At 42.2% G+C, this 16,324-nt stretch overlaps 1 protein-coding gene across 4 annotated transcripts in view; it reads right to left on the reverse strand.

Annotated features, from left to right (window-relative positions):
* Window positions 1–523: 523 nt before the first annotated feature.
* The window catches only part of LOC139748190 (uncharacterized), a 51,583-nt gene continuing 35,782 nt past the window's right edge, over window positions 524–16,324 (reverse strand). For 2 of the 4 annotated variants that reach the window (XM_071660995.1, XM_071660993.1), the window contains exons 4-6: window positions 12,342–12,424; window positions 10,379–10,558; window positions 527–3,447 (exon numbers count right to left, since the gene is read on the reverse strand). In XM_071660995.1, the coding sequence (XP_071517096.1) occupies window positions 3,421–3,447; window positions 10,379–10,558; window positions 12,342–12,424 (290 nt within the window). In that variant the 3' untranslated portion in view covers window positions 527–3,420. Of the gene's footprint in view, window positions 3,448–10,378; window positions 10,559–12,341; window positions 12,425–16,324 lie in introns of all 4 variants that reach the window. The other 2 variants (XM_071660994.1, XM_071660997.1) reach the window with 2 other exon arrangements.

The following is a 16,324-nucleotide window of genomic DNA, read 5'->3' on the forward strand; positions in this document are numbered from 1 at the left end:
CATAACTACATATCTGTATCCACCTCTGGGGATCATAACTACGTATGTGTATCCACCTCTGGGGATCATAACTACACATCTGTATCCACCTCTGGGGATCATAACTATGTATGTGTATCCACCTCTGGGGATCATAACTACGTATGTGTATCCACCTCTGGGGATCATAACTACATATCTGTATCCACCTCTGGGGATCATAACTACATATCTGTATCCACCTCTGGGGATCATAACTACGTATGTGTATCCACCTCTGGGGATCATAACTACATATCTGTATCCACCTCTGGGGATCATAACTACATATCTGTATCCACCTCTGGGGATCATAACTACATATCTGTATCCACCTCTGGGGATCATAACTACGTATGTGTATCCACCTCTGGGGATCATAACTACATATCTGTATCCACCTCTGGGGATCATAACTACATATCTGTATCCACCTCTGGGGATCATAACTACATATCTGTATCCACCTCTGGGGATCATAACTACGTATGTGTATCCACCTCTGGGGATCATAACTACATATCATATCTGTAGCCTTAGCATAATGTCGCGAGAAATATTAATCTTTTTTCTTTTTCACTCATCTTGTGCATCAAGGTCTGGTGAAGAATTTGTCTTTTTTTTCCCACAAGGCCACTAGTGATCTGGGTAATACATTTCCAGTGATTTGGGTAATACATTACACTGTAATTCTATATACCAACACCATTGAATGTAGCCATATCATTTACGATCCTAATATGTACCTCAGCCTGAAATTAAAGTTCAGAAGTTGTTTGATTATGTTACATGTTTAATCTTGTGTCGTCGCCACTAGGCTAGAGGAAACATGAATGTCAACAAAGTCGGGAGAATGAGTTATGTACAAATTTCGTTTTAATGTTAAGTGAGACGACACGGGTAACTAAATACCCTAATCAAGGTTGTCTCAATAACATTATTATGTCCATATTGTTAATCGTTATTTATAAAATGTCGTCACATTATCCATCTGTATGACACACACAACTTCAACCCTAGTTGCAATCTTCGTCAGCCAGGACCCGCCCAAACCTTGCAATATACAAAAAAGTATATTATCTCAATCATGAATTTAGCTAGACATGCTAGGTATGTTAGATAACATTTGAAAATATCTTTTTAAAAGCTGTATATATGAGAAGGGCGTGTACAAGAATTAGACGGATGATTTTATGAGTATTGTGATATACAAGTGATCGTGAGACAGTGGGAGGTCAGCTCACACCTCGAGCATCAACACCACATCTAACTCACATAAAAAGGTTTGTATTTACTATGTCTTGTACGATGATTCATTTATCCTTATGACAGAACCAGGTAATTTATACTGGTACCAACTAGGATATGAGCCACCTGCCTTCTATCCTGATAAACACTACAGTTTTAAACTGAAGATTTATCTTCACATATTTCACAAGACAGTTTTATGTAAGAGTGAAGGAGGGATATACACGTATTATTAACAATATTACATGTACGAGTTCAGGAAACAAGGTAGTAAGTTGGTAGGCCTTCAAATATGTTCCTTAGTAGAGAAATTAGTATTAATGAACCAATTCACTCATTAGTGTCCTTAACTAGCGAGCAGATTCATCTTTGCCAATCGCTGTAGTTCTAAGTGTAAATATTACGAGAATGTCAGGGAAAGATTTTGGGGAAATATTTCTTATTTCGATGTAGATATTTTCCCCAATAGTAAGTTTTTCTCCTCTGCATAGTGGTGATAATTAAAGTTTGTGTAAATAAACATTTATTATCCAACTATCTTGACCCCATTCCAAACCAAAGGTATGCAAGTCAATGAAATGAAGTTCAAGGAAATTGAGGAGTACAATTAATGTAACCTAACCCACTGGTTTTACAATAATAAATTGATTTAGAAAAAAAAAGACATGTTTGTTCAAGGATTTAATATCTATCTGACCTTCCTCTTCTTCTATGCACTATACAACATTTGTGATCTCTTAATAACCTTTCCTCAGTTGAACACCATCTTTCTGGTACTTCTCTTAATATCTTACTTCTCTCTGAGACACAGTTGTCTAATGATGTCCTCACTAGTGCTTTTTCATATCTGACTATAACCTCCACTCATGATTCCGGTCTTCAAAGGTGGTGTTTGTGTTTATTCCAACATCAACACACCTGTCGCATGCCTCAAGGACCTTCAGACTCCAAACTTTGATGTTATGTGGCTCAAGGTTTGTCTCCTAACTACCACGCTTGTCCTCTGTTTCGCCTACTGTCTTCTAATTTTACAAATCTTATATATTTCTTCGAGTATCCAAACTCCTGCCATGAGACCGTGACATCCGCTCACCCGCAAGCCGAGATCTTCTACCTCGGGGATTTCAACGTTCACCATAGGGAATGGTTGATTTCCTCCCATATGGATGATGGAGGAACTGCAGTCCTCACGTTCTCCATTCCCAATGATTTAGGGCAAATTATCTCCCATCCTACCCACATGCCTGACCGCTGTGACCACACTCCTAATATTCTGGATCTGTTTTTCCCCTCTAGTCCACCCAGCTGTAACTACACAATCTCGCCCCAGTTGGTTCATCTGATCCCACTCATAAATGCATCTATTCTAATGGCGCCTACCCCTCCAGCAGCCCCTTGTGAGCTGGTACCTCAACAAAGCTGACTGGAATAACTTAGGTAACTTCTTGTTTGACTTTCCTTGGGTCAATTACTGTCTTATGTAGTGATGCTTCTGTCTCCGCCAGACGCATAGCGGAAGTTATTCTTATGGAATGGAAGCATTTATCCCCTTCTCCTCCAAGACGACCTCTTCCTCCAATCCATGATTCAACCGTTCCTGTTCTGAGGCCATTCAGGCAAGGGATCAGGCATATCGGGCCTTGGATAAACCTTCCTTCCTCTGTCTCCTGTTCAGCTTTCATCACTGCCAGTCATCGCTACAAGCACATCATCCGTGAGGTAAAGTGTTCCTGTATTTAGAGAAGTACGTATGATCTCCTCACCTCGTCATCCACTGATGTGTCTCCCTGTAGCTAAGGGCGTCGCTAACAACTTCTGTTGCTCTAACTTTCCCTCACTTTTCCGTTCTGACGTTACTATAGCTGTCTCTCCCGTAGTTACGACTGACGCAGTTGCACGAGTGACACGCGACATGCGTCACCATCCGTTCAGAAATGCGTCTTCTCCAGCAGACCTTCTTGACTTTTTCCAGTTCTCCTTCGCAGAATCCTCTCCCTCGTACGTGCGCGACCTTGATGTAGTCTCCTTGACTCCCCCCACACACATCGTGGACACGTCACTGCCTTCCTCTACCTTGACCCACTGCTCTACGTAAAGCCTGGTTCATCCTCTCACAACACAGTGAGGCCACCATGTGGACTGGTTACGTGTGAATCATTCGGTGTTGTCGGCTTCATCCAGCTGAAATAAGATTATCTCTTGGTAAAGGTGTATCATATTGGTATAAAATCAATGATATATGACTTCTGGACCTCTCCTTCAGTGAACCAGGGGTTCCTGCAGCTTTAAGGCTGCGCTACAATCAGTAGCCGTTACAGGAAGGACTCTTAAGAGGGAAAAGTTCTTTGACTCGTCAAAAGCAGGCGGGACGCCACCAATATATAAATGTGGCATGAGAAAGGTGAGAGGTGGGCAGACTAGAAAGGGTAGTGAGTGGTGGGATGGAGAAATAAAGCTGTTCAGTGAAAGAGAAAAGAGAGGCCTTTGGGCCACACTTACTTACAAGGAAGAAGGGCAAATGACTGGGAGATGTATAAAAGAAAGAGGCAGAAGGTCGAGAGAAAGGTGCAAGAGGTGGAAAAGAGGGCAAATGAAAGTTGGGGTGAGAGAGCATCATTAAACTTTAGGGAGAATACAAAGATGCTTTGGAAGGAGGTAAATAAAGTGCGTAAAACAAGAGAACAAATGGGAACATTGGTGAAGAGAGTAAGGGGGAGGGGGGGGGAGTGATATGTAGTGATGGAGTGAGGAGATGGAGCGAGTGTTTTGAAGGATTGTTGAATGTGTTTGATAACAGAGTGGCAGATGTAGGGTGTTTTGGTCGGGCTGGTGTGCGAAGTGAGAGTCATGGAGGGTGGTTTGGTGGAGAGAAAAGAGGTGGTGAAAGCCTTGCAGAAGAGGAAATCCGGAAAGGCGCCGGGTTAGGATGGTATTGCAGCGGAATTTATTAAGAAATTGGGTGACAGTGTTGTTGACCGGTTGGTAAGGTTATTTAATGCATGTATGATTCATGGTGAGGTGCCTGAGGATTGGTAGAATGCATGCATAGTGCCATTGTACAAAGACAAAGGGGATAAGAGTGAGTGCTCAAATTACAGAGGTATAAGTTTGTTGAGTATTCCTGGGAAATTATATGGGAGGGTATTGATTGAGAGGATGAAGGCATGTACAGAGCATCAGACTGGGGAAGAGCAGTGTGGTTTCAGAAGTGGTAGAGGATGTGTGGATCAGGTGTTTGCTTTGAAGAATATATGTGAGAAATACTTAGAAAAACAGATGGATTTGTATGTAGCATTTATGGATCTGGAGAAGGCATATGATAGAGTTGATAGAGATGCTTTGTGGAAGGTATCAAGAATATATGGTGTGGGAGGTAAGTTGCTAGACGCAGTGAGAAGATTTTACCAAGGATTTAAGGCATGTGTACGAATAGGAAGAGAGGAGAGTGATTGGTTCTCAGTGAATGTCGGTTTGCGGCAGGAGTGTGTGATGTCACCATGGTTGTTTAATTTGTTTATGGTTGGGGTGGTTAGGGAGATAAATACAAGAGTTTTGGTGAGAGGGGTGAGAGGGTCTGGGAAGTAAGTCAGTTGTTCTATGATATAGCACTCTGATTCGAGTGAGAAACTGCAGAAGCTGGTGACCGAGTTTGGACAAGTGTGAAAAAGGAGAATGTTGAGAGTAAATGTGAATAAGAGCAAGGTTATCAGGTTGAGTAGGGTTGAGGGACAAATTAGTTGGGATGTAAGTTTGAATAGAGAAAATTTGGAGGAAGTGAAGTGTTTTAGATATCTGGGGGTGGCGTTGACAGGGAGTAGAACCATGGAAGCCGAAGTGAGTCATAGGGTGGGGAAGGGGGCGAAGGTTCTGGGAATGATGAAGAATGTATGGAAGGAGAGAACGTTATCTCGGAGAGCAAAAATGGGTATGTTTGAAGGAACAGTGGTTCCCACAATGTTATATGATTGCGAGGCGTGGGCTATGGATAGGGTTGTGCGGAGGAGAGTGGATGTCTTGGAAATGAGATGTTTGAGGACAATATGTGGTGTGAGGTGGTTTGATCGAGTAAGTAATGAAAGGATAAGAGAGATATGTGGTAATAAAAGAAATGTGGTTGAGAGAGCAGTAGAGGGTGTTTTGAAATAGTTTGGTCACATGGAGATTTTGAGTGAGGAAAGGTTAACAAAGAGGATATATGTGTCAGAGGTGGAGGGAACAAGGAGAAGTGGGAGACCAAATTGGAGATGGAAGGATGGAGTGAAAATGATTTTGAGTATCGGGGCCTGAACATACAGGAGGTCGAAAAGCGTGCACGGAATAGAGTTAATTAGAACTATGTGATATACGGGGGTCGACGTGCTGTCAATGGACTGAAACAAGGCATGTGAAACGTATGAGGTAAACTATGGAAATGTTTGTGAGGCCTGGATTTGGATAGGGAGCTGTGGTTTCGGTGAATTACACATGACAGCAAAAGACTCAGTGTGAATGAATGTAGTCTACCTTCGTCAGTTTCCTGGCGCTACTGCGCTGACGCAGGGAATGGCGGTGCTGTTTCCTGTTGGGCGTGGTGGCTCCGGGGATGGATGATGGTGAGGACATATGACTATGTATATATATGTATAAGCATATGTATGTATATTCATTTATATACTTTTATTTCATGTATATGTATATGTACGTGTATGTACGTGTATGAATACATGTGTGTACTGATCACATCATCAGGGGAGATACAAGAAATATAACAGTCAGTTGATATACAACGAAAAAAAACAAGCTAGGACACCATTTGGTAAACAAGTGACTACCCGAATGGAGGTCGGGTGCGCTCGTCTGGCAACAAGCGGATCATAAATATGTCATGTGAACAAGATACTGAACTGTTCACAAATATTATCAACAGTAAAGTTATCCAATTTGTATAGACCTTCACTAGTATTAATGTTACAATTCTTTGTGTATTTGATGATAGAAGATTCACTGATATTTCTCGTGGTACTGGAGTTAGAGTTAATAACTGAGATGGCATTACTCCAGTCAATACAATGATCATAGTTTTTAACGTGATTAAACAAGGCATTTGATTCTTGTCCCGCTCTTATACAATAGCACCAGAAATATAAGAAACATGTTACCAACTTACTAACCACAGACTGACCATATGACCATACTACTGATCATAAGACCATACCCCTGACCACAGACAGACCATATAACCATACTACTTATCATAAGACCATACTCCTGACCACAGACAGACCATATGACCATACTACTAATCATGAGACCATACTCCTAACCACAGACAGACCATATGGCCACACTACTGAACATAAGACCATACTCCTAACCACAACAAACCGTATGACCATACTTCTGATAATAAGACCATACCCCTGACCACAGACAGACCATATGACCATACTAATGATCATAAGACCATACTCCTGACCACAGACAAACCGTATGACCATACTTCTGATCATAAGACCATACCCCTGACCAAAGACAGAACATATAACCATACTGCTAATCATAAGACCTCACTGCTGACCACAGACAGACCATATGACCATACTACTGATCATAAGACCTCACTGCTGACCACAGACAGACCATATGACCATACTTCTGATCATAAGACCATACCCCTGACCAAAGACAGAACATATAACCATACTGCTAATCATAAGACCTCACTGCTGACCACAGACAGACCATATGACCATACTACTGATCATAAGACCTCACTGCTGACCACAGACAAACCATATAACCATACTACTGATCATAAGACCTAACTGCTAACCACAGACAGACCATATGACCATACTACAGTACTACAGATCACAAGACCTCACTGCTGACCACAGACAAACTATATGACCATATTACTGATCATAAGACCATAATCCTGACCACAGACAGACCATATGACCATACTACTGATCATAGGACCATACTCCTGACCACAGACAGACCATATGACCATACTACTGATCATAAGACCTCACTGCTGACCACAGACAGACCATATGACCATACTACTAATCATAAGACCTCACTGCTGACCACAGACAGAACATATGACCATACTACTGATCATAAGACCATACTCCTGACCACAGACAGACCATATGACCATACTACTGACCACAGGACCCTATGACCATACTACTGATCATAGGACCATACTCCTGACCACAGACAGACCATATGACCATACTACTGAACACAGACAGACCATATGACCATACTACTGATCATAAGACCATACTACTGACCACATACAGACCATATGACCATACTACTGACCACAGACAGACCATATGACCATACTACTGATCATAAGACCATGCTACTGACCGCAGACAGACCATATGACCATACTGCTGATCATAAGACCATACTCCTGACCACACACAGACCATACTACTGACCACAGATAGACCATACTACTTACCACAGACAGACCATACTACTAACAAGAGACAGACTATACTACTGACCACAGATAGACCATACTACTTACCACAGACAGACCATACTACTGACTACAGACAGACCACACTACCAGCTACAGATAGACCATACTACTTACCACAGACAGACCATACTACTGACCACAGACAGACCATAATACTGACCACAGACAGACCATACTACTGACCACAGACGAACCATACTACTTACCACAGATAGACCATACTCCTGACCACAGATAGACCATACTACTTACCACAGACAGACCATACTGCTGACCACAGACAGACCATGCTACTGACCATAGACAGACCATGCTACTTACCACAGACAGACTATACTACTGACCACAGACGGACTATACTACGTACTACAGATAGACCATACTACTGACCACAGATAGACCATACTATTTACCACACACAGACCATGCTACTGACCACAGACAAACCATACTACTGACCACAGACACACCATACTTTTTAGCACAGACAGACCTAAGTACTTACCAAAGACAGACCATACTACTTGCCACAGACATACCATACTACTTACCACAGACAGACCATACTACTGACCACAGACGGACGATACTACTGACCACAGAAAGACCATACTACTTACCACAGACAGACCATGCTACTTACCACAGATAGACCATACTACTGACCACAGACGGACCATACTACTTACCACAGATAGACCATACATCTGACCACAGATAGACCATACTATTAACCACAGACAGACCATACTGCTTACCACAGATAGACCATACTACTGACCACAGACAGACCATACTACTTACAACAGACAGACCTTAGTACTTACCACAGACAGACCATACTACCTGCCACAGACAGACCATACTACTGACAGCAGACAGACCTTAGTACTTATCACAGACAGACTATACTACTTACCACAGATAGACCATACTACTGACCACAGACAGACCACACTACTTACCACAGGCAGACTATACTACTTACCACAGACAGACCATACTACTGACCATAGATAGACCATACTATACTGACCACAGACAGACCATACTACTTACCACAGAAAGACTATACTACTTACCACAGACAGACCATACTACTTACCACAGACAGACCATACTACTTACCACAGGCAGACCATACGCCTTACCACAGACAGACCATACTACTTACCACAGACAGACCATACTACTTAGCACAGGCAGACCATACTACTAACCACAGACAGACCATACTACTTACCACAGACAGACCATACTACTGACCACCGGCAGACCATACTCCTTACCACAGACAGACCATACTACTTACCACAGACAGACCATACTACTTACCATAGATAGACCATACTACTAACCACAGACAAACCATACTACTTACCACAGACAGACCATACTACTGACCACCGGCAGACCATACTCCTTACCACAGACAGACCATACTACTTACCACAGACAGACCATACTACTTACCATAGATAGATCATACTACTTACCACAGACAAACCATACTATTTACCACAGACAAACCACACTACTTACCACAGACAGACCTTAGTACTTACCAAAGACAGACCATACTACTTACCACAGACAGACCATACTACTGACCACAGACAGACCGTACTACTTACCACAGACAGACCATACTACTGACCACAGACGGACCATACTACTTACCACAGACAGACCATACTACTTACCACAGACAGACCATACTACTTACCACAGACAGACCATACTACTGACCACAGACAGACCGTACTACTTACCACAGACAGACCATACTACTTACCGAGAGACTGAAAGACCATACTACTTACCACAGACAGACCATACTACTTACCACAGACAGACCATACTACTTACCACAGACAGACCATATGACTTACCGAGAGACTGAAAGACCATACTACTTACCACAGACAGACCATACTACTTACCACAGACAGACCATACTACTTACCACAGACAGACCATACTACTTACCACAGATAGACCATACTACTTACCACAGACAGACCATATGACTTACCGAGAGACTGAAAGACCATACTACTTACCACAGACAGACCATACTACTTACCACAGACAGACCATACTACTTACCACAGACAGACCATACTACTTACCACAGATAGACCATACTACTTACCACAGACAGACCATATGACTTACCGAGAGACTGAAAGACCATACTACTTACCACAGACAGACCATACTACTTACCACAGACAGACCAAATGACTTACCGAGAGACTGAAAGACCATACTACTTACCACAGACAGACCATACTACTTACCACAGACAGACCAAATGACTTACCGAGAGACTGAAAGACCATACTACTTACCACAGACAGACCATACTACTTACCACAGACAGACCATATGACTTACCGAGAGACTGAAAGACCATACTACTTACCACAGACAGACCATACTACTTACCACAGACAGACCAAATGACTTACCGAGAGACTGAAAGACCATACTACTTACCACAGACAGACCATACTACTTACCACAGACAGACCATATGACTTACCGAGAGACTGAAAGACCATACTACTTACCACAGACAGACCATACTACTTACCACAGACAGACCATATGACTTACCGAGAGACTGAAAGACCATACAACGATTGCAAAGTAAAGTTGTAGGACTGAGAAGCAGAACACGACCAACCCAGTGAGGAAGAACGACACATAGATGATGACGACACCCAGGGCCGCCCCGCCCAGCACGACCAGCAGTGTTGTCAACACTGCCCACGCCTTCAGAGCCACACGATAACCCTGAAACATATGCATGTACCTAGATTCATTCCGAGCGTTCCTGTGTTCTAGAACATGGCGATATATATATATTTGAGTGACGTAAGGGCTTATCAGAGAAGCTAGAGCGTCTGGATTATATAAGTACGACCACAAGACTTGTGTCTGAGGCTCTGAAATATATCAGTGTACATCAGTTACGAGACGAGAGCCTGATGAAACATATTGATGACAACCCTTTAGCACAACGGTAGCGACCCTTGATCACAACGGTAACAACCCTTGAGCACAACGGTAACAACCCTTGAGCACAACGGTAACAACCCTTGAGCACAACGGTAAAGACCCTTGATCACAACAATAAAGACCCTTGGTCACAACGGTAACAACCCTTGATCACAACGGTAACAACCCTTGAGCACAACGGTAACGACCCTTGATCACAACGGTAAAGACCCTTGGTCACAACGGTAACAACCCTTGATCACAACGGTAACAACCCTTGAGCACAACGGTAACAACCCTTGAGCACAACGGTAACAACCCTTGAGCACAACGGTAAAGACCCTTGATCACAACAATAAAGACCCTTGGTCACAACGGTAACAACCCTTGATCACAACGGTAACAACCCTTGAGCACAACGGTAACGACCCTTGATCACAACGGTAAAGACCCTTGGTCACAACGGTAGTGACCCTTGATCACAACGGTAACAACCCTTGAGCACAACGGTAATGACCCTTGATCACAACGGTAACAACCCTTGAGCACAACGGTAACGACCCTTGATCACATCGTTAACAACCCTTGAGCACAACGGTAATGACCCTTGATCACAACGGTAACAACCCTTGAGCACAACGGTAACGACCCTTGATCACAACGGTAAAGACCCTTGGTCACAACGGTAACAACCCTTGAGCACAACGGTAATGACCCTTGAGCACAACGGTAACAACCCTTGAGCACAACGGTAATGACCCTTGATCACAACGGTAACAACCCTTGAGCACAACGGTAACAACCCTTGATCACAACGGTAACAACCCTTGAGCACAACGGTAACAACCCTTGAGCACAACGGTAACAACCCTTGAGCACAACGGTAATGACCCTTGATCACAACGGTAACAACCCTTGAGCACAACGGTAATGACCCTTGATCACAACGGTAACAACCCTTTAGCACAACGGTAGCGACCCTTGATCACAACGGTAACAACCCTTGAGCACAACGGTAACAACCCTTGAGCACAACGGTAACAACCCTTGAGCACAACGGTAATGACCCTTGATCACAACGGTAACAACCCTTTAGCACAACGGTAGCGACCCTTGATCACAACGGTAACAACCCTTGAACACAACGGTAATGACCCTTGATCACAACGGTAACAACCCTTTAGCACAACGGTAGCGACCCTTGATCACAACGGTAAGAACCCTTGAGCACAACGGTAACAACCCTTGATCACAACAGTAACGACCCTTGATCACAACGGTAACAACCCTTGAGCACAACGGTAAGAACCCTTTAGCACAACGGTAGCGACCCTTGATCACAACGGTAAGAACCCTTGAGCACAACGGTAACAACCCTTGATCACAACAGTAACGACCCTTGATCACAACGGTAACAACCCTTGAGCACAACGGTAACAACCCTTGATCACAACGGTAACAACCCTTGATCACAACGGTTACAACCCTCGATCACAACGGTAACGACTAACGACCCTTAACCACAGCGGTAACGACTGGTAACACACACACAGACACACACATGTAACGAGGCACTTACTCGTTTGAGTGAGACGGTGAGGAAGATGGCTAGGAGCAGGTTAGCTCCGCTCACAGCGACCAGAGCCCAGCCCTCCTTGTGATCTGAGAGAAAACGGGATTCTCAGACGAACACAACACCAAGGTAAACATAACACGAACGATATATACAACTCACTTACGATATATACAATACACTTACGATATATACAACACATGATATATTCAACATACGATATACAACACACGATATATACAACACACGATATGTACAACACACTTACGATATATACAACACACTTACGATATATACAATACACTTACGATATATACAACACATGATATATTCAACATACGATATACAACACACGATATATACAACACACGATATGTACAACACACTTACGATGTATACAACACACGATATATGCAATACACTTACGATTTATACAACATGCTTACGATATATACAATACACCTACGATATATACAACACACTTTCGATATCTACAACACACGATAAACACAATACAATCACGATATATACAACGCACGATATATACAACACACTTACGATATATACAATACACTTACGATATATTCAACACACGATATATACAACACACGATATATACAACACACGATATATACAACACACTTACGTTATATACAATACACTTACGATATACAACACACTTACGATATATACAATACACTTACGATATATACAACACATGATATATACAACACACGATATATTCAACACACTTACGATGTATACAACACACGATATATGCAATACACTTACGATTTATACAACATGCTTACGATATATACAATACACCTACGATATATACAACACACTTTCGATATCTACAACACACGATAAACACAATACAATCACGATATATACAACGCACGATATATACAACACACTTACGATATATACAATACACTTACGATATATTCAACACACGATATATACAACACACGATATATACAACACACGATATATACAACACACTTACGATATATACAATACACTTAGGATATATGCAACACACGATATATTCAACACACGATATATACAACACACGATATATACAACACACGATATATACAACACACTTACGTTATATACAATACACTTACGATATACAACACACTTACGATATATACAACACACGGTATATACAACACACTTTCTATACATACAACACACAATATGTACAACACACGATATATACAATACACTTATGATATATACAACACACGATATATAAAACACACTTACGATATATACAATGCACTTACGATGTATACAATACACTTACGATATATACAAACACTTACGATATGTACAATACAATTACGATATATACAACACACGATATATACAACTCACGATAAATATAACACACTTACGATATATACAACACACTTACGATATATACAACACACTTACGATATATACAATACACTTACGTTATATACAACACACGATATATACAACACAAGGTATATACAACACACTTACGATATATATGTACAACTCACGATATATACAATACAGTTACGATATATGCAGTACTTTTACGATATATACAACTCAATTTATACAACACACTTACGATATATACAACACACGATATATACAACACACATATAATATATACAACACACTTACGATATATACAACACACTTACGATATATACAACACATGTACGTTGTATACAACACATGTACGTTGTATACAACACACTTACGATATTTACAACACAAGTACGTTGTATACAACATACGATATATACAACTTACGATATATACAACACACGATATATAAAACTCACGATATATACAACACACGATATATACAACTCGCTTACGATATGTACAGCACACTTACGATATATACAGCACACTTACTATATATATACAACAAACGATATATACAACTCACGATATATACAACACACCTACAATATATACAAAACACTTACGATGTATACAACTAATGATATATACAACACACGATATATAAAACTTAGGCATATACAACACACGGTATATACAACACACGTTGTATACAACACACTTACAATATATACAACACACGGTATATAAAACTTAGGCATATACAACACACGGTATATACAACACACAATATATACAACACACGGTATATACAACACACTTACGTTGTATATAACACACTTACAATATATACAACACACGGTATATACAACTCACATAATATATATATACAACACACCTACGATATATACAACACACGATACATACAACACACGATATGAACAACTCACTTACGATATATGCAACACACTTACGATATACACAACTCACGATATATACAACACACTTACGATATATGCAACACACGATATATACAACACACGATATATACAACTCACGATATATACAACACACTACATATGAAATGCGGATACGATACATACAATACACGATATATACAACACTCTTACGATATACACAACACACACGATATATACAACATTCTTACGATATATGAAACACACGTACGATATATACAACACAAGATATATAAAACACACTAACGATATATATACAACACATGATAGATACAAAACACTTACGATATATACAACTTAAGATATATACAACACACTTGCGATATATACAGCACATTTATGATACATACAACTCACGATACATATAACAAACTTACGATATATATACAACACACATACGATATATACAACACACTTACGATATACGCAACACACTTACGATATATACAACTTAAGATATATACAACTTACGATATATACAACACACGATATATACAACACACTTACGATATATACAACATATGTGCGTGTGCTTGGGGTACCATTACTGGCACAGGTCAGGTGTGTGTGTGCTCGGGGTGCCATTACTGGCACAGGTCAGGTGTGTGTGCTCGGGGTACCATTACTGGCACAGGTCAGGTGCGTGTGCTCGGGGTACCATTACTGGCACAGGTCAGGTGTGTGTGCTGGGGTACCATTACTGGCACAGGTCAGGTGGTGTGCTCGGGGTACCATTACTGGCACAGGTCAGGTGTGTGTGCTGGGGTACCATTACTGGCACAGGTCAGGTGTGTGTGCTCGGGGTACCATTACTGGCACAGGTCAGGTGTGTGTGCTCGGGGTACCATTACTGGCACAGGTCAGGTGCGTGTGCTCGGGGTACCATTACTGGCACAGGTCAGGTGTGTGTGCTGGGGTACCATTACTGGCACAGGTCAGGTGTGTGTGCTCGGGGTACCATTATGGCACAGGTTCAGGTGTGTGTGCTCGGGGTACCATTACTGGCCACAGGTCAGGTGTGTGTGTCGGGGTCCCATTACTGGCACAGGTTCAGGTGTGTGTGCTCGGTGGTACCATTACCATTACTGGCACAGGTCAGGTGTGTGTGCTCGGGGTACCATTACTGGCACAGGTCAGGTGTGTGTGCTCGGGGTACCATTACTGGCACAGGTCAGGTGTGTGTGCTCGGGGTACCATTACTGGCACAGGTCAGGTGTGTGTGCTCGGGGTACCATTACTGGCACAGGTCAGGTGTGTGTGCTCGGGGTACCATTACTGGCACAGGTCAGGTGTGTGTGCTGGGGTACCATTACTGGCACAGGTCAGGTGTGTGTGCTCGGGGTACCATTACTGGCACAGGTCAGGTGTGTGTGCTCGGGGTACCATTACTGGCACAGGTCAGGTGTGTGTGCTCGGGGTACCATTACTGGCACAGGTCAGGTGTGTGTGCTCGGGGTACCATTACTGGCACAGGTCAGGTGTGTGTGCTCGGGGTACCATTACTGGCACAGGTCAGGTGTGTGTGCTCGGGGTACCATTACTGGCACAGGTCAGGTGTGTGTGCTCGGGGTACCATTACTGGCACAGGTCAGGTGTGTGTGCTCGGGGTACCATTACTGGCACAGGTCAGGTGTGTGTGCTCGGGGTACCATT

Source organism: Panulirus ornatus, chromosome 73, assembly GCF_036320965.1.
Source record: "Panulirus ornatus isolate Po-2019 chromosome 73, ASM3632096v1, whole genome shotgun sequence".
Classification (NCBI taxonomy): domain Eukaryota; kingdom Metazoa; phylum Arthropoda; class Malacostraca; order Decapoda; family Palinuridae; genus Panulirus; species Panulirus ornatus.